The sequence below is a fragment of the Lingula anatina genome, chromosome 2 (assembly GCF_051362555.1).
Source record: "Lingula anatina isolate TDL-2025a chromosome 2, LinAna3.0, whole genome shotgun sequence".
NCBI classification, from domain to species: Eukaryota; Metazoa; Brachiopoda; class Lingulata; order Lingulida; family Lingulidae; genus Lingula; species Lingula anatina.
Window position 1 is genome coordinate 45,164,443 of NC_141768.1, and position 21,125 is coordinate 45,185,567.

The following is a 21,125-nucleotide window of genomic DNA, read 5'->3' on the forward strand; positions in this document are numbered from 1 at the left end:
GAAATAAGTTGTTGTCCGTCGGCGCTACTATGTGAGTGCGCGCGGCGTCATGCATATGCGGGCACGTTTGATTCCACGTTGCACATTCCTCTTTGTTACATTGTCATGCCGATTTTGATATCCATCGATACATAGCCTACATTACCTATGTTTTTAATAACTGTAAGCTGTCTCCAACTTCAATGAAATATAGAAATGGGACAAAAAAGTGGGAAGTTGTCTTCAAACGATAGCCTATAGGCCCTACATAGGCCTAGGCCTCCTACTAGTAGGCCTACGTTACCAGGGGCTGATGCAGGATTTTTGAAAGGGGGGGGGGGGGGGGGGGGGGGGTCCGGAACGACAGGCCTCTGATGCGAAGCCGACCATTCCCCCATTGATGTGGGGTTCAGGGCCTGCTGAAGGGGGGCCGTAGCAATAGTCCGAAGGTTCAATAGTCCGAAGGTTCATTGGTCCGAATATTCACTATAGAACCTTCGGACCAATGAACCCTTGATTAAAAAATCGATGAAAATGTTACCACTTTTCGGACCAATGAACCTTCGGACCAATGAACCTTCGGACTATCGAGACGCCCCCGCCGAAGGACCCCGAAATTTTTTTTGGTGTTTTGAAGAGCAAACAGTGCTTTCTATAGGCTACAGTTTAGAACTATAGGCTAATTTAGTTAGTCAAAATTCTAATTTCAAGTGGGGAATAGGCCTAATTGGTGCGATATATTTTTCAGAAACCGAAGGGGGGTCAGGATCCCCTTGACCCCCCCCCCTTTAAATCCACCACTGTTGACCCCCCACCCCCCACCCCCGACGCGGAATCTATCTGTGTATCGTATCAATGCGGACAATGCATCTGACTGACATATAAACATGGCTAGCGTAGTCTATTAATGATTATTTCGTTTTTCTCTACTTCTATGGTTTTGGCTTCTCTAGGCTACTCCGGCGATGTACAACGGGCGCCTACCTAGTTGCCGGGTGATGGAATTTCAACCAATCAGACTTTGAATTTAGTTGACGTCGTCTGCTTCCGGCTTGGCGCCACCATTAACTTTCCATGTGTGTGTTTTTGTTGCCAAAATCAAGGTGCTGCAGGCCCCTGTTGCAGGCTTTTAAAAACCTTTTGCCCTAACCATCATTTGCCTAAGCCAATGGCTGCATCAGTGACAGAGTAAGTGTCGAATTAATTGCCATTATCTGAACTCAACTCAGAGTTCATCTCTTGCACTTGTAAATTGTACGGATATTTGGGTATCTTTTAAACTAAGATGTTTACTTTTTTCATATGGGGGTTTTGCACCACATTCAATTTTTCTCGTGAAAAAAATCAATTTTCTTTTACTTGCAAAGCATTGCTCGATGCTTTCCTTTTCATGATTTGATGTTTTGCATTAAATACTTTGTCCAAACGCAGTGACCCCCCCCCCCCCCCCCCAAACATCAAGGCACCCTGACAATCACCAAAAGCACAATTGAATATCACCTGAAAACCATGCCACAACATGTAGATGAATCCCTGAAATATAATATTTAATAATCTGGCATGTGGTTCAAATCAGAAAAATTGGGCAGTGTGTCAAATATTAGAAATAATGAAAAACCTTGTTCCAAAGTTTTGTTTTGTCTTTTCTTTTAGGCTTTTTCACGCTATAACTTCCAAGTTTAACATCAAGCTTGGTAGGATTGACAATTCCAAAGGACTGGAATTTTTGCTACATAAAGCTGCAGGAGAGGGACACAAGAAGTTGCTCGTCAAAGTATTAGAGAAAGGTATATTATTTTCTTTCTAACAGGGAATAAATACTACTGTACATCATTAGGTGATAGTTTGAAATATAAGTTGCAATGTTCTTGTTGTAGTTTTTTAAAAAGGTTTAATCAGGAAATTGAATCTGATATTTAAACTTTGTTGATGTACAAAATATCTACCTCTATAGTTTATTTTTTTAGATATGATACTTGAATTTCATGAATATGTTATAGGAATATCGGTGGATTTCCAAAATGACAAAAACCAGACTCCATTGTTTTGTGCAGTCTTACAAGAAAGAAAAAATGTGATTGATACATTACTGGAACATGGAGCAAACCCAAATGAGTAAGTATTTTTAAATATTTTTGTCAACAAAAATATGATATATTCTTAAGGAGAAATTTCATGTAATTTTTGTATCTGAAACAGTCATCATTTTAAGCAAAACTGACCTTTAAACCACCTCTGATAGATCTATATTCTGATAGATATATCTTGCTGATAGCTCTGTATTACAGTACACAGCTAATTAATTGCAAACTAATGTATCCCGTAATTGCTGGATCCTTTATATAGCTTCAAATAATAGGGCTAGACAAAAATAACTAACTGAAAAATAACAGCCTTTTTTTCATGATATTTCGGAACCCTTTCATTCAGTCTTTATTTTCTCAACAAATTTGTGTCGGGAATGACTTGACATTATTTGGCAAAATTTCAATTAAATTATTTACTTAGCTATATGTATATCTTGCCAAGTACCCCTGTAAGACAGCTGATTGTTAATAGGATTTAAATCTTTTAAGTGCAATAAAGGTATGGGGTATAGACATTTTTGGATGTTTATTAATCATATCTTAGATGACTCCATTGATATAATTCAAATTACATCACACAGTCTAATGATTATTAATAACACATTTAAAGTAACAATATTTATCAACAACAACCCAGTCAAATTCACAATTCTATGTATCCTGAAGATGAATCTTAATATAAAACAAAAATTGATAATTAAATAATGATATCATCTAACAGCACTTTAGGGTTTTTAAGGTGCTGGTTTGTGACTAATAAAGTTGTTGAAGATCAAAAGGGGAGGGGTAGTGTTAATACTTCATTTTTATTGGTTGTTATGTTCTGTAATTTATTACATAACTGAAAGAATGCAAGTCTTAAAATTATTTTGTTATTATTATCTCTTTTCAGGCGTTGTGACAATTTTTGCTGCACCCCAGTTCACCTCGCTTGTAGAATTGGTTGTGTTGAAATATTGGAGAAGTTGTTAAGTGCAGGGGGTGACTTGCGTCTTCATGACATTGATGGAGAAACACCACAGGATTGGGCAATGAACATAGATGATCCTAAAAGACGAAAGAAAATGCTCGATTTTATAGAGAAAACGCGACTGTTTGCGATGACCCACTCTGGAAGGGATATATTATTAGAAAATCAGTCAAGTCATTACATGAACAGGTATGACAGTGCAAGTAGAAATTTGCATTTAATAATTTCTTTATTTCTAAAATGAAAAGCTGGTGAATTATGATTTGGCAAGCCTCCTTTGAAAAAATACAGATTTTTCCTTTTAAAACTTTATATTTAAACAGTGGAAATATTTAAATATCTGTATTTCATTTTTTTCCTTCCAATAATTTGTTCCTCATTACATGTATTTTGATATTTTATGACTTTTGTTGCAATGTTTTCTTGATTTATTTTATTCTTGTTTATCTTATTTTTATGTTTTAACATTGTTAAAACAATTTGTTGTGGTAGTTACTTTGTTTATCAAGCCTTAATATTTAAACAGAACGATTCTTTTTGTCCTCTTCTTTACTTTCAATGTTACTTACATGATTTGTTTTTATTTATCTGTTAGACTGGTTCCATTTTATTTCAAGATCATAATGAATTTTCTGTTGTTTATGGTAAGTATAAAATCTTCCTGAGTACATGCACTGTAGTTGCCAAAAATAATATTCAGTCAAGCAGTTGAATGCTTGATGTGGTCCTTATTTTCTGATTGCTACCCTTATGCACTTCCCAATGAAAGTAGTTTATGTATCAGAACCAATACAAAATTGGTCACCCATAATCAAGTTCCAATTTGTTTCCTCTTTCCCCTTTTTTCCATAGAAACTTAGCATTAAGAATATGACATAACAGTTGTAGGGCAGACATTTTCTTTATTATGATGAAATAATCCCAGCTGGATATGGGGTCTTAACTGTCATTTACTGGACTTAAATAGTTTCAATTTGGAGTGTTGACAGCCCTTATAGAGTGGCACTTGCACAGGAAAGAAATGTATTAGTCCTGTTGTGATCCAGTCTACTTGTAAATCCTTTTCAAATATTGTCATTTGAATGGAGAGGCATTTCAGTCTCTTAGACTTTTACCATGTCAGTGAACCTTTCAGGCCTTCAAAGCAAGGGTCTTTTGCACACTTGTTCCGTAAAGTTAGCAGTCATGGAAGTGTAAGTTCCAGCTCAGACCTGAGTAGAAGTGTCCAGAGTCTTGGATTTGGAAAGGTAAGTTAGTACAGGATATTACTGGTCAGAGGTCATCTCTCGTAACTTGTGTTTGTTCACCTTGCCATATCTATGGCTAAGGTTAGAAAGGCATTAGGTTGAATATTGGAATTCCATTTCAAACAATTTAATGCATAATTCACTCAAATTCATCACAATGTCATGCCCTTAATTTATGATTTTTTATTATCTTTAATTATTTTTTGATCATCTCTGTGCATTCCCTTCAGGGACAGTAAGCATCAATGTATGCAAAAACATTTGCATTGTATATTGATTTACATAATATTGGAGGCTCCATAAGGAAAGTGTGTGGATTTGTTTTGACAGTTCACGCATGACTCGGCGCAGCAACAATGAAAACCAAATAGAAAAATATTGCACTGAAAGTGACAATATCTATGTTTTGATTCAGTGCACCTCTGGAAAGTATACACTGTGTGCGCAAGCCCGAAGTGATTGCCTTTTGAGAAGTGTGAATATCAAATGCCGAAACATACATAAGCTAATGATATGGAAATCAAACAGTAGGCTGACTGTAGTGTCGGGAGGCAGTGACTAGACCTTGTGGAGTATCTTGTGCTATTTCAGATATACTTTGGTAGTAGTGGGCGACAGGCGGGCACGATGACCACCATACCCTTGGTGACAGAAAATTCCTTGCATCATGATGATCATGGATTAACATATGACAATGGGGCTTTCATGGTGATGGAAAGGTATGGGCAATTTGTGTTTGTTAAGGCTCTTGATAACTTACCTTTTTAAGCTGGTTGATTAACCAAATTCATACACTGTGCTTAAAAGATTTAATGCTTGATTTTGAAAAAAAAAAAGCGCATTTATTATGCATGATCCTACAGTATGTAATGGCAGTAAAATTGCTATTGATTAGGTAACCAATACTATTAATTATATTCAAAGAAGAAAAACTATTGAATGAATAATGACCATTATTGTAAGGAAGAAAGAACATTTTTAGGCTTTGTATATTAGTAAAACTTTGATTATGATTATTAAAATTAATGTAAGATAGAATAAAATTCATATTAGCACAGTTATTGCAATATGGCCAAGGTGTACTTTTTGTTGTGTCCAAACCTTGTTATTAGCACTTTTCCATTTGAATTTAAAGATAACAGCTGGTTTGCACTGCTATGGTTAGGATGGTGAGTGTGAGAAAAGTAATTGACAGTGATGCACATTTTCCAAAGCGTTTTATTGATACCAAAGTGTGACAAAGGTTTCAGATAGGTGCCGACAAGAAAAAAAAGGGGGGAAGTACATGATGCTCTAAATACAGAGGATGTGGTGTCTGCTGAGCATTGATGTCTTCTCTAGCAGAAAATGCCGTGCCCAAAACATGTCATAATTCATTACTGATCAAAGGGGTTTACAGGTAGCATGGGCTGCGGCTGTCACTATCTGAATGTGTGCAATCAGACATCTGCTTGGAAAGTATCGCATTTCACTCCTCATGCACTGCACTTGGGGACTTTGATTTCTTTAACCAAAGTTTTACTCGTCTGTTTAGGTCATGATCATAAGGAAATTTTGAATTAAAGGTCTGTCTGTGGTTTTATATATTTTAAGTCAGAAAGAGCATATATGTTTTTGTCTGATCTGTATAATTATGTTTCTTATCCATCTTTGCTTCCAGCATGCTATGGAATAAAGTTACTAAAGTCACAGTGAAACGTCTTCATAAAGATCCACCTAAAGGAGGAGAAGTTGATCTCCTAATCAATGAAAATGAATGTATAGGGTAAGGAAAGTGTGAAGTAGACATCTTTCTTCATTTTGCTCTCTGGTGAAATATATTGACCATATTTGCTGTTATGTTACTCCACAAATTACTTTCTCTGTCCTGTAGAGTGGCTAACAATGGGCCCCATTATTAGGAAAGTACAACATTGTTTATTTAATTGAACAGCACGCACAGTGGTGGAAGCATGTATTGAGTATTTTGAATAGTATATGTCGCATTAACACCACTACCCATAGCACTCCCCACAACTTGGGGCACATGCAGTTGGCAAGCTTAGAGTGCATCACAGATTTTTGTCATTAGAGATCTATAATAATATGGACCCAAGATTGCTGATAGAAAATTCTATTTTTGCAGTGTGATAGAGGGATATAACTGTAGAAATTTTAATTGGAAGGCTCTCATTAAAGAAATGTACAAATAGAACATTTTATTTTTAGATTCACCTTTACAACTTAAGCCATCATGAACAGGATTTTTAGCATGAAATAATTTAGCATGATCATCAATTTTTGATGGGATTCTGAGCAATATTCTAGTATTATACCAATCAGGCCCTTAGGCAGTGGAGATAAGAAAGAACCACCCTTTTGTTCAGAAAAGTTATCTCTGAATCAATATATAATGTAGGTTCTAAGTATAATTTCTCAAGTTGGGGCAACTAAGGATATAAAGTCCATTTTCTTTCAGAGAGAGAGACCCCCCCCCTTTGAAATTGCAGATTTAGGCCTGCTAATTAACTAAAAGTATCCAATATGCAATTCAAGGCCATATTTTTCTTCATAAGTTTACATCCATTTCTTGCATTTTCACATGACACTTTCTTGCTATTTTTAGGCATGGGCTAGGTCATAATTAAAGCAAAGTTCCCAATTCACTGAACCGTCAAATGTAGCCTCTCCAGAATGCACCCTTCCAGTCTCTGCAGTGGTTATGTGTAAATGCTTTAGAGTCCTTTATTTGCATTTGAGGCAAACCCATTTAAAAGAAGGGATCTCATTACCCAACTTTTGTCAATATTTGAAACCTTGGGCTAAGTTTTGAAGAAGAAACTACGTAAGCAGTATGAAAAGCCTAGATCTGTTTTTAATAGCACAAGGGACCTATTTATCAAAGAATTGATAGCCATAATATGTAATAATAAAGTGATAGCTGTTATATGATGCTACATACTTACTTCTATTCACATGCACTGTGACTGTTTATAAATAGAGAATGTGATTCCTATATAATACCTGATGCAAATCCTTTTTTACCAACAATTATCTTTCCACTTACTGATCGGCATATTTAAATGTTTTAACTTCCAGTCAATATTTGCTGTAATTTATCTTTATTGTAGTCGTTCACCAACTAAAGTAAGCCATCGCAGTTATCTTAGAAAACCTATGTTGCCTGTTTTATATAAAATTGTACATTGTTTGAACCATTCTCTTAGTCCAGTAATCAAGACGTCTTCAATAAAGAGAGTAGTAACCATAAATTAATGCTGTGAGATGAACATATACGTGTAATAGTTGGATATTCTTTGATATGTGACAGGTGAAGGGAATGTACACAATTGCTACTTTATGTGGGTATTTCTAATTGCAGAAATTACCTTACATTTATTTCAGGCAGCTAAGACACCCAAATATACTTCTTCTGATGGGGATTTGCCAGACAGAAAATTTGAATGGAATAGTTTTACTCTACGAAAGAATCAACTTTGGATCCCTTTATCATTATATGCATGAACGAGTAAGTACTGAATAGTGATGACATTTGATACCTCTTAATTATCTTTGTTGAGGATTGTTTATGGAGCCCATCATTTTCTTGCATCATTTTTTGAAGTTCAGAATAGAAATGGCTCAGAATGCAATCATAATATATCATAAATGGAACTCTGTGGGAACAAATGATATATAGTAGTTATACAAAATTAGTTGATGCCATGGAACAGCTAGTTTAAAGCATGCCCCACTAATGAACATGTGCTACTGTGTTTGCCAAAACCAGTATTTAAAAAAGAATCTCATTTCATGGATTTAGAGCATGACTATACAGATTATCATGTTTGCCTTAATGAAGTATCCTACATGTAAATACTCGTCAATGCTCTACCCTTGACAGTGGAAATTCTCCATTTTGTTAATCTGTGAAGTTACTTGAGGACCGAAATTATTGTGCAATTTTTTGCCTTTTACATACACATCAGATTAATGGTATCTTTGATGAACATTATTTTGCAGACCTACAGTTTTCTATGCCAGTTCCTTTATCTGGTTTAGTAAAAATTACACATACAGTGTGTCCTGGTTGAGCATTTCTGGGTTATGCAAAAGTAAAAGGGCAGTGTGTTTGATTTTGTAAAGAGACATGAACCCAAATGATCATATAAGGACAATTTCTTTTTTTTGAAAGGTGAAAAGAGAATAAAATGTTGATATTTTTTAGAATTAACTGAATTGCTACAAATAGTTCTTTTCATTCTTTTTTCTCCTTACAACATTTATTTTCTAAACAGAGAGCTTATGTATATTGCTTTTTTTCAAGTCAAAGGTAGAATTAAAGTTTTCAAAACCATTTTAATGTTTTATGATTGACAACTGTCCAACCAATTCTTTCTTAGTCTTTCCAAGAACAAAATTTCAAAATAATATAGGCTGAACTGAAGGTCTTTATTTAGGACGTTTTACATTTTGACATGTTGACCCCACAGAAGATTTAGATTATACTGGTTTAATTTCAAAAGAAGGTTTATACAATGGTTGAGGCCATATGTGGATCTCATTTTATGCATTGACTAATGCCAATGAAACCAATAAATGTAATTGGTCTTTGTGACGGCATTTAATTTTAAAATCCCATCTTCTGGCTCTCTGTCATAGAAATTTTGCCTTTTAGCTGCTCACAGAGGTATAGAAAAGAAGGGCTTTTTATTTGATATATGATACCCACCTATTAGATTTCTTGTGGTATAATGTACACATTTAGTTGACTTAGTTGATGAAGGGGGTTGGCTTGTTGATTTTGATCACCTTTAGTGGTCAGGTTAAGCAGCAAATGTTTTCTTAAGTTATTTATACTTATATATTGCACGCCAGCATTTCCTGTGCCATGTGATATTTAACTTTGGGGCACCCTTATGTTATGTTTTTCATTTATTTGTTACAAATTTGAGGCGATTCTTCATTCCCAATTCTTTTGAATTTTTAAAATGCTGTTGAGACTCAATCTGTAAAATGTGCTTGCAGACATGCCACTTGTAAGTTCTAACAATTATAAGCAAATATTGAGTCTAATATTAAAGCTTTGAAGTCTTTTTCCCTATGATGATGTAAAATTTACAACATCGTTGTTTATTGAAATTGTTGAATATAAAATTCATTAGCAAGTTAAGTGATGCACATTGTTACATATTTCCAGACCGAACATCTTTCTCATCACGGAGCTTTGGAAATTCTGACCCAGATTTGTGATGCCATAATGTACATCCACCAGCAAAATTTCTTACACTGCTCTCTGACATCACATGCTATACAGCTGGTTAGCTCTCATCTTGCCAAACTTGGAAATTTCGATTACATGGTTGAACAGTAAGTAAATATGTGCTGTAAAAAATTGAAGCGGTATGGTAAAATTTTGTTTATATAATTGGTATGTATGGCAATATGTTTTTTATTATTATAATATTTTTGTTATATGGGAATCTGGAAGGTGGGATAAAAATTATTGAGCCATTACAAGATAAATAGTCTAGGTAAACATATCTCCTTTGTGAAAAAGAGTGAATGTTTGTATAGATACATTGTGTAGTACTAGATCTTCAATTATTAGATTTACAGGGTGAATGCATACCATACCAGGTCAAGTACCCTTGAATTATACTACCAAAAATGTGACCAATTTGATTCTTCAGGTGTGATGAACCATATTACCAGAAGAAAAGCCATGTTGTTGAGAACATCTATCCCAATGCAGTTTACAATTGGATGGCTCCAGAGTTGATGAAAGGGGAGCCTCCCAGTGAACAGTCGGATATGTACAGCTTTTGTGCGGTCATGTGGGAAGTGTTTATGGGTAGGGTATTTTGCTGGAGCAAGCTTGTTAAATCAGTCATGAGGTCTGTTTCACGCAACTTCTATAAAGGTCGTTAATGGTCAGTGGGTGATGAAATGAAATGACCCTTTTTGAATGAGAAAGGATCGATTCTGCACGCTTTTCCAAGTTTGAGGATGTCTTCATCTATTTTATATCAACGTATAGAGCAATCAATGTACAAAAAGGGACAAATTACTGAACATCCTACAAATTGAATTATTTGTAGAATGCAGAAAATTTTCTATGCAAGATAGTTTGCAAATTTTTTTTTCTGTTTTCCTCTGTACTAAGAGAACAGACATTTTTGTGGACAAGTTATTACTGAAAAATTTATTTACATAATACTGCTTAGTTGTTTTTAACAGACCTTTTGCCCAAGGAAGTGGCAAAAGTAAACACCACACTCCTTAACCTTTACATTAAACTACTGGCATTATAGGTTTATTGACAAATCATTTCACCTTGTTATTATTGTCACCCCCCAGTCTTTCATGGATCTCTGAAGGTAACCTGTAGATACTTCCAGTCACACACCCAAAGACTTGTATTGATTTTAGATTTTACATAATGAATGATACAATTACGACTGTGACCAGAGCATTGTGACTTAATTCAATGAGCCCTGCCTTCAATAACCTGTGTCTAGGGCTCTCCATTTTTCTGCCTCATGTAGCCTGCATATTCGGTTAGTTTCAAGGTGAGCAGGGTTGCCCATGTTACAGTACTCAGAATGTGTAGATCTACTGTTAAACATGCTATTATCAGTACAATTACACCTGAAAATTGAGAATTGATTCTGGAAAATCTGTATAATGCATATATATATCTCAGAAATAGAAAGTATTGGAATATCCATCTTCATGTTATTCATTGATTGTGATTTCTTTTCATTTGCAGGGATACTTCCATGGGGATCGTCTGATGCAGAACACATAAAAAGAGAAGTCCTTGAAAATAGAAATAGCTTGCCTCTGTATGTTGACAAACTCTCACAGCCCTTTGACTCAATCTTAGAAGGGGGCTTGCAGTTAGAGCCCAGTGACAGAAGACTTGCATTTGAAGGCAATGAAAGAAGACTTACCTTTGAAGTTATGAGGGATTTACTTTCCACAGTTCCACAGGTACATCTGTGCATTGTAGGAGCAAATATAATGGGCTGTCAGATTTAATTTTACACCTGTGGTTGCTTTCACAATAGAATTAAAGATCAAAAGTTGGTCTTTCATGTACTGTAGCTGAGAAATTCTGCTCTAATTTCAGGGTATATTCATGGTAGTTCCATTGGATAAATAAAATATCCATTTCTTTTTTATGAAGCAGAGGCAATTTTCCATTTAATAAGTGGATTAAAACTCATTTGTCTTTGGTCAAAATAAACAAAATATTTTATTTTTAAGTTAAGACTAACTTTTGTGAGAAGCTTTATTATGAAACTGACCTCAGTAAATGTAACACTTCCAATATAGTGTGAATCTTATAATGCTTTTTGAATTGCCATTTCACTAAATCTCTATAAATCAATCAATATGATGTTGAAACTTTTCATAATTTATTTTCTTTTTGTCTCAGATGAGGAGGGCAAATGTTCCAAATATTCCAAACAAAGTAGTTCCCCAAAGGATAAAGACTAAAAACCAACATATGGATGTCAGTACAAGTGAAGATGATGCTCCTGCTGCTCGTCATCAACAAAGGATGCGAAAAACTCCATCTCCACCAAGACACAGGTATGTGTTTGCTATAGTGTGTGTACACATGTATATGAACCCCTCAACACATCTATTCAGTTAACATCTATTTAGTTATCTATTCAGTGAAGATAGGTTTTAATGAAATGTGTTCATAGTTTCCAATAGTTTATTTCTTTTAAAAGTTTTTCTGATTTGGAAAAAATTCTTCTCTCTTTCAAAACTGAAAAAACAGTATAGAGATTGAAATTGTAAAGCAGCATGTAGGAACACTGGTGGGTGGAATGTTAAAAGCTTGATTGTGACCTGTTGCAGGGGAAAATGTGTTAGTTGTGCAAATACAGCAAGGGTCTAGATAGCTGGTCACTATATATATGGAGCTTTTATTGCTTTCATTTTACAGGAGGGGTGCACCAAAAGTAGAAGCAGTGAATGCCCGCCTTATAAATGAAGATGAAAGGTAAATGACAGTTGTGTATTTGTTTAATACTCATTGGAATAGCATGAGTATAATCAGGCCAAGTTACAATTAACCAAATGTTGTGAGCAGTTATAGTACAGTTGTTTTATCCAAGTAAATATATTTATTAGAGAATTGGGTGAAGTTGGTTTAGTATAATTGCAGAGAGATCCTAAATGGAATAAAAATGCTTATTCAGAGGCATAGCCATTGGCTTATTTTATCAAATTTAAACATGGATTTGTATGCAATACTTAATTATCTAGCATAGGTTTTAAGTAAACATTTTAAGTCAAGTTATAAGTCTATCACAAATTGAAGTATTTTATTATTGAAAATTTGAATTTTTTCAAGTCAGTTTTTCCATATGTGGAGGTAGGAACAGGAACTCTCCAGTTTCAATCATTGTGTTACAGTGTGTTTGAAGAAAATGGCAATAAGCTGGAAACCCGCCAGACCAGAGAAGAATATGAATTTATCCAAAATGAAAAGAAAAGGGCATTTTTTGAAGGAAGACAACAGCAACAGTCCACAAGTGTGAGGTCAAAAAGTGAGCCAGATGAAGGAACAAGGTACAGATTGATACAAAACCACCAGCCAAGGGAAAGGACACAGTCACAAAAGCCTCCATCCCCAACTGCTGTAACTTCACCAAGGTCTGTATAATTGTCAGAAGTCACAGTTGGCTTTTATTGACATTGAGTATAATTATATTATTGTGAATGGATTCTTAAAAATTCCAGTATAATTTGTATTACATAATTTCATAACTTAAGTTGGATGCGGCAGTTTTCTCTTTCAATCTTCTTAGATTCATTTCACAAAAATGGAAAAATAAGTGATAAAAATTACATGCACTACACCTTTAGTAGCAGCAGAAGGCAAACATGTATGAATAACAAATCTTTATCCTATTAGTGTCCTTTTCATTGCCTATAAATTTTAACTTTGCCTTTCAAATGCCTTTTCAGGGACAACAAGGCTGAGAAAAGATTAACAAAAGATGTATACACAGATCTATCAGCTGTTCCTACCAGACCTAGCAGAATCAGGGATAACCCTTTCACTAAACCTCCTCCTGCCCCACGCAATACCAATGGAAACAATTCTGTTTCTAACAGGTATACATCTAGTTCTATTGAAATCAATCATACAATGCAGTTAGAAATTTAAAATAAAGTAATTTAAACCAGGAAAGTACAACAAGAAAAATGTACAATTTTTTCTTGTAAAATTTTGGTTATTTAAAAGAAGAAGAGAATTCCACTGTAAATGTAACCACATTTCATATTATAAATCATTCTGTTAAAGACAGTTATTAATATATGAATTTATCCAAAATCTGTGATTTCTTGATTTTATATTTCCAAATTCATGTTTAAATTTCACAACACAGCACATGAAATAATGTGTTATGTAAGACAGTCAACCCAGTTATTCAAGTTTTTTTGATTTATATTATTGTTTGCTCATCACTTTTTCTAGTGATCAGACCTACAGAGCCAGGCCATATTCCAGGAGCATCAGTGCTGACACCTCTGCAAAAGTTAACGGTAAAACTAGTCCAGTGGAAGATCATCCTTTGAACACGTCATTGCAGTCTACAAAATCTTTTACAAGTCAGACATCTCGGTGAGCTTAATTATTTTGCAAACTGTTCTTGTCTTTCCAGTCACTTCATAATTTTAGATTTCATCACGAATTATATCAAAAACTCATTATAATGCCATTTTTGATACATCTGTGGCAATAATTACCCGAAGCAAATTATCAGGCCTGGTGCAAATTTGCTGTAAACTGCAATTCCTTCTTGCAAATTAGCAGCAATAAAATTTTTCTTGCAAACTTGTTGCTACAAACTATTAATTTGCAGCAATATTGCTGCAAGCTTTTCATTTTGTTTAGGGTTCGCCAATTTTATTTAAATTCCAGTCCTTGTTACCTTACTGATTTTAGAATTATTACCCCTACATCACCTTACGGTAGAATAAACAAATGTTCTAAAGAAATAATAATTCTGTCTATTTATCTGAATTTTCATCAGAGGTACAAATATCAAAAGCATCACATTTCTTATCCATCTAGTCCTGAAGACTAAGGCTTAATCTGAATGATATTGATATTTTTTTCAGAAAATCTGGTGCCATGTCTCCACGCTCTAATAAAAGCTGGTTGAATAATTCACATAATGAGTCCCTGTCATTCAAGCCTGCCAATCATAGGATTTCGTATGCACCAGAACAAGAGCCTGGTATGTAATATAAGGGACCATTCCCAGACCCTACCATACTAACTGGATTGATCTCCAAGGGGAATCTCACTAAATTGCAATCAACTTAAGCTGCTCAGATGTCTGTCACGCCTACTGAAGCTGCTAGGGGGTAATTTATTATTGTTTAGCAGCTTCAGTAGGCATGCCAGACATCTAAGCCGCTTATGCTGAAAGCAATTTAGTGAGAAATCCCTAGGAGATTGATCGATCCTGTTAGATCGATCTAGGTATGGGAACCCAGTCTTACACTAAATACTTGACACACTATTCTTAATTTTTGGAAGTGCCTAGTGTGTGTTGTATTTTATGTACTGTATATCATTGAATGACTTAAACAAGATGACAGCATGATGATAACCTAACATTACCAGCATTGAGTAATTCAGTGGTCAATGCTTGCCACATGTACTAAGAAACTGATGTGCAAATTTGGTGCTGGACAAGTTTTGAAAAATTGGGAGGGGGGTGGTTAAGATTTTTTGTCCAAACATAATGGTTGAAATTAGATTAATTATCTGTATCTGTAGATTTCATATTTGGATATCTAAATGTTCATTTGAACTAGTTTATGAGATTTAGATTAATTGAGTTACCAGAAGTGACATCTACCTTCCATTTGTCATGCCTGTAGGGACCAGTACCAGTAAAGGAGACATTGGAAGATACATGGGTAGCAATTCAGATATTGTCAATAACAGACCATCTCTGAACAGAAGTTCAAGTGTCGACTCTCAAATGGGTGGAATTAAACGATTCAGGTATATGTCAAAATACAGGTCTTTAATATGGATGGCATTTGATTTATAGTCATTTCCTGGGTAATTTTATTTTAATAAAAATGCTGAATGGAATCAGGATCAACTTGGCAATGTATCATACTTCATTACACCGTTGCTTTAATTATAAAATGTTAAACCTTGAATAAAATTTACTGGTTTGGAGTGAGGCCAAAAAAAAAAATTTGCATATAGGTTACAGAAAAAGAGTATAGCAAGATGCTGCTTGAAGTACTAAAATAATTACTCCTTTTTATAATTTTTTTCTTTACAGAACGATGGCCATATATAGAATCATCAGCATATTCTTTATAGAAATATTTTTTCCCATGTTTATGTACCTGTATTTTCTAAATTGTTACATTTACAGATCAGAAACCTTTTTGAATCTGTGTGGTGCTAGTTACAACGACAGAAGGCCTAAAACAGTCACCAGCAATTACAAATCTACAGAGAACCTACCCGCCAGCAGTTCGTCATCAGTAAGCAGTGTGCGCCAAATGCATGACAACAACCCAGTGGTGACCAGTCCTTACAGTAGGAGAACTAGAAATCAGTGGTTCGCTGGCAAAGGAAGCATAAAAGGACTCATAAGTACCTTTGAGGAACATGAGGACGAGCAAGGCCATGATAAACAACCAGACGCCCAAAACAGACGTGCATTTGAAAGACAGACATCACTTCCAGAAAAGGTAAAATGTGTGCTTCACTGTGACATGCTTAGGTTACTGTGGAGAAGTGTGGAGAAAAAATAATATTGCTCTTAGAAAAACGCATTCTCTTATAGATTTTGGAGAGAAAAAAAGATTCACTGATTAATCTTTTTCCTGAAAGTTTTTTTTTCTTTGGGGGGGGGGGGGGGGGGGGGGGGCTATTAGATTCCTGTATTTGGTTCAGTGATTTCAATATATTTTGATGTTTATTTTGTTATATATCTGGCAATAATCACATGGTCAACCATTTCATTATGTGATAAATGAAACTGACTTTGTTGTGGTATATATACTAAATTATTTTTAAGGCACTTCAGAGTACATCAGCCTTTGTCAAATATCAACCAAAAACTGTAGAGGTAAAAACTGTTACTGTTGATCAACCTCAAACAAAGTTACCAAGGTAAGTTAAGGAAACAAGACCTTCTGTATATTTCCTTAATAGATAGCTGCTTTTAAAATTGTGAAAGTATTTTGCAGTTGAAACTAACAGCATGAGAAAAAGAGAATGCATGTTCAAAACTAAGTTTTGATAATTAATCATTTATTTATTGATATTGTTTTTTATCAGTTTATTTTTTCATTCATCTAACTTTATTAACATTATTGTATATTTAGCAATAGATTTTCATCAGTCTCATCTGGTCTTGTGGAGAGAGGAAGAGGTCCAAATGACAGAAATTCATTTGAAAATGGAGCATCCCAACCAATGGATGATATCCCAGCATTTGCTGATCCCATCAATTGTAAGTTATTTGAAAGTACATCGTAATGCATTTGGCAGACTGGTGTTTATTCTTCTCCATGACTCTGTTTACTCTTCCGCTTCACTTAACTGGCTGTTTCTTCAGTTCTGTTCTTTTACAATTACATTTTCTACTTTCTCTTTCTGTCTCTGTTTCTTTGTGTGCTAAGCCAAGGGAAATAATGACACTGTGACACTGCTGAAAAAGAGAATGTTGGATGAGCTGAGAGCAAGCTTTGACAGCATTGAAACAGATGCATTCTTAAGCTTTGATGACTTCAGCGATGGGGAAAATGAAATGAAAAAAGATGATGATACAACTATTCAAGCAGATGAGTCTGATGTATCTGACGAAACTGACACTGAAGGTATTCTTTTAGCCTCATATGGTATAAAGCCCCTGATCATTAACAGACTTTAAACTTATATATGATGCAAGCACACATGTAAACTGCTTCTACTAGATTCCTAAACGACTTAGGGCGTATTCCCAGACATTTAGATCGATCTATCCCCATGAGGAGTCTCACTGGATTACTGTCAGATAATCCGGCTTAAATGTCCGTCCCACCTACTACAAGCTGTAAGGGGGTAATTAACTTTCGTGCCCGCTCGGCTGACAGCTATTTAGCGTGAACCCCCAGGGAGTTAGTTCGATCTAGTTTGGATTGATCTAATCTCTGGGAATGGGGTCTAAAACACAGTCCACATGCCGAAAGACAAACCAAACTAATCACTCTGTCAGCCAAAAAAATAGCTTCAAAACTGCACTTTTTTATATTTCTGGTTTTAAACTTGACTTATCTGTCCGCCACTTTATTAAAGTCTGCCAAATAACGTAGTAATGTATGATGCGTAACTACTGCAGGCAAAATAGCATCAATGAAGGTTGGCCAAAAGAACCAAGGGTATTTTATAGCACAGAAAGAAAGCAGAAAATATCTGTTCAAATATTGTTTTTGGGAAGTATGAGACAGATGGTACCCTTTAGTATATCTTTTATGCTATTTGAAATTATATGATGGCATTTGGTCAGGTTTAGTGGAAAAGATTTGACTTCATATGTAAGTTAAAATTTTTTTAAATATAATTCAGGCAATTGGTATATTAAGAATTGGAGTTTGCTTTATTCTCATTGCCACACTTTTAAATGCTCTGTGGTTAAAAAGAAATAATGTTTCAAATGTCTTTCTTTATCTTGTAGATAAAAGAGTATATGTATCTGGGAATGGTGATGATATCCTCTTCATACCGTCAAGAACAGGACCCACAGTAGTGAATGGAGACTATTCAGGAACAGACACTGACAGTGAATTGAGGTCTTTTGATAATAATGAGGTTTGTTATTTGTCATAGATTTTGTTTTGTCTTTGTAAAAGTAAAGAGTGACCCTAAGATTCTGAGAAGTTATTGACATTTTTGAGTCTAACACAACTATGGGATATATGATATTATTGGTATCATGAAAGTATAATATGCAACTGCAGTGTTTCCAGTTCTCACATGAAAGACAGTGTACACTGTACGTTGTACATGAAATAAAATGAAGTTTTTAAATTTAACACATTTTTTCTTCAGTAGTCCTGTTAAAAGCTGATTTGTTTTGTTTCGTTTTTTTCAGCCACATGAATATTATTTTGATGATGACCTCAATTCAAATGCTGCTGAAGACACACAGTGGGGTTTGCAAGGTGATCTGCAGGGGGCACGAACTTCAAGTTTCCAACCACGTAAACCCTATAATATAGGCTTACAAAAAATGCCAACTACAAGTGGAAAGATACCGTCAAACTCCTATGCTGCAAGTAGAGATGCTCAAACATATCCAAAAGTCTCTCCGGATAAAGGGCATGGAGGTAATATATAAAATGAACAGTCTTTTCTTTCATTTTTTTCTAAGGAAATGTATATGTCTTTCACGTGTGCTGGTATTCTTATTTATGCATAGGGAAATTAGTCTTTTGCTATTGAAATGAAGTTTTTTTTTTTTTATTTTTTGCTTTCCAGAAGCAAGATCAACAGAAAGAATGGAAAAAGTAGTCACAATGACAAGGGATATGAGAATTGTGGCTCCAAAGGTATTACTTTTGATAAACATTTCTTTCATATTATTATTTTGAATTATAAATTGTTATTTTTTTTAAATTCAATTAACACATCATAGATGAAAAAAGCAAAACAAAACAAAACCATGCTATTGAAGTGAATCAATATTTCATTGTGATTTCAATGATTTGAAATGAATTTAAAATGGATATTTTGTTAATTTCTCAAATTGCTGTTAATTATATATTTTATTTGTTATTACTGTACATGTTATTATTACTATAATTATAATAATACTTAATCAATTTAGAATCCAGAAGAGGAACCTGAAACAGAAGCTGATTATATGACCACAGTGAAAGTGGACTCCAGTCCTAATGATGGTGGCACTCACGTGATCACACATCTGAGAACCAATGTCAAGACAGGAGAAACTGTCGTTCTCAGTGAAAGAACATTCAAGGCAAGCAAAGCAAAGACACATGTTCTCTTTGATGCATAGGCTTTATAGTCATCCTGTCATAACTAGCTTATGTGCAGATTGTAGGACTTTGCTCAAATTTTACTGTTCAGATACTTTGCTCACAATTGATGATTCAGCAAAGTCTGTAATTTGTTGCAGAGGGGTGTCTGGTATTGTTATATATCTCATTACTCAGGAAAATTATGAAAAATATATGGAATGGTTCTTACAAAGATAGCTATGACCCCTGGCATGAAATGAGAAACTGATGATGAATGAATCATAAATACATGCATTTAGTCTATAGATTTTTCTTGGGGCAATACACAAAGAGTATCGGGTTATATCCACAAATATTAGTGGTTGACTTTTCACTGTAATGCCAGAATCATAATAACTCAGCAATAATAGTTAAGTAATGCCTCTTAGTCACTCTTGGTAATATTTATTATAAACATAAAAGTCTGGTTTGGAGGACCCAGATGGATTAAAGCCAAGGAAGTTGCCTTGTAATTCAATTTTTTCATCGAGTAAAAGTTTTAATGTGTTAAGTGTATAAGCATGTTTTAGCCATGTTACAATGATTGAACTCCTGAAAACACCTTATTTTTAATATAATAATTGTTATTTGTCCTGGGAGGCACAGGGACAAGTATTTGATGTAATTAATTCTCTGGAATAGACTTGATGTCAGATCTATTTAAGATATTTGGTAAACAGGAATATGCTTTTCCGTTATTGATTTTAAACAAGTGCAATTTGTTTGCACATGTACAGTGAACGTAGAAGTTTTAACCTTTGACTAACTTCCCCCAACAATATTTGTTGTTTCACTGTTTCACTTTAAAAAAAAAAATTCTAACACATTCTGCTTGCAGAAATATTTGATAATCCATTGCATGGCATTTTAAAAGTCAAATGCTATCATGGGTCGTTTATACTGACATGTGCTCTTTTCCTATTCAGTTTTAACAATGTAAGTTTTCTCATCCCAGTAAATGCATATGCGACATTTTATAGAAAATATTGGACCGTTATATAAGATTTTACATGTCTGCATAAACAAGTAAAAACTCATAGTTCTTTCACAGTGCATTTTCTTCAGTTCTTTTTTTCACAGATGAATTCTAATATATAAATTGTATAGACTAGGTACTAAAAACATCAGTACATCATGTAGTGAAATAGCTCACACAGTTTAATCCCAAGAGCACAACTGCAGGTGGTTGCAACCAGTACAGTCAGTATAAGTAGTTGAACTGTTCATTCATTCATCTTTAAATAACTTAGTAACAAATATTTTTTCCCCCGTATATTCTATAAAATTAATGAATTAAGCCTTGCATCAATCCCTTTCATTTATGTTATTATGTGTACTGTGTATTATGTGTAGTCCAATACCCATTATCTTTCATGTAGTTAGTCATTCGAAATTAAGTGTCCAACACTTTTATTTAGCAGTAAATAACATTTTCACCATAATGTATTATAGTTAGATAGGTACTGGGTCTCAATTAACAATTCAAAACAAATTATAATTGCAAAAATGTGTTGTCATTGGTAAATTGAGTAGGTAGCGACTTTTAATTTTCTTTGCTACCTATATATAACTCTTTATTTCTATGCCATAGAAATGCTGTTCATGTTTTTACTTTTAAAAGTTACTGTTGTTAAATGTTCCTGTATATATGAATATATTTGTTGCCAAATAAATATTTTTCTTTCTTCCATTTCTGTGCATTTAAGTGTTTTATCCCGTTTTCTAGCAATTTGAATAAAACCCAAAAAGCCCAAAGTCCTCTTCAGACTGGGTTTCTTCAGACAG

The 21,125-nt window shown here is 34.5% G+C and overlaps 1 protein-coding gene across 2 annotated transcripts; it reads left to right on the top strand.

Annotated features, from left to right (window-relative positions):
- Window positions 1-976: 976 nt before the first annotated feature.
- Window positions 977-21,030, top strand: LOC106160837 (uncharacterized). 2 transcript variants are annotated; one of them, XM_087004666.1, is made up of 26 exons: window positions 977-1,167; window positions 1,633-1,766; window positions 1,980-2,094; window positions 2,959-3,225; window positions 4,172-4,283; window positions 4,875-5,002; window positions 5,944-6,048; window positions 7,668-7,791; window positions 9,463-9,632; window positions 9,956-10,116; window positions 11,035-11,258; window positions 11,707-11,864; window positions 12,229-12,285; window positions 12,702-12,941; window positions 13,257-13,406; window positions 13,771-13,917; window positions 14,418-14,536; window positions 15,189-15,315; window positions 15,704-16,025; window positions 16,355-16,449; window positions 16,665-16,792; window positions 16,962-17,159; window positions 17,996-18,129; window positions 18,413-18,647; window positions 18,799-18,869; window positions 19,148-21,030. In XM_087004666.1, the coding sequence occupies exons 1-26, from the start codon at window positions 1,148-1,150 to the stop codon at window positions 19,337-19,339; spliced, it is 3,933 nt and encodes a 1,310-aa protein (XP_086860792.1). In that variant the 5' UTR covers window positions 977-1,147; the 3' UTR covers window positions 19,340-21,030. The 2 variants fall into 2 exon arrangements, with proteins under 2 accessions (XP_086860792.1, XP_086860793.1); XM_087004667.1 differs by lacking the exon at window positions 16,962-17,159 and having other exon boundaries at window positions 980-1,167.
- Window positions 21,031-21,125: the final 95 nt, after the last annotated feature.

Excerpts from the sequence above, each read along its gene's own strand:
- LOC106160837 (XM_087004666.1), top strand. The coding sequence starts at position 1,148 with ATGGCTGCATCAGTGACAGA. Across the intron at positions 10,117-11,034 it reads CATGTGGGAAGTGTTTATGG|GGATACTTCCATGGGGATCG; the intron begins GTAGGGTATTTT and ends TTTCATTTGCAG. Across the intron at positions 14,537-15,188 it reads TGCACCAGAACAAGAGCCTG|GGACCAGTACCAGTAAAGGA; the intron begins GTATGTAATATA and ends TCATGCCTGTAG.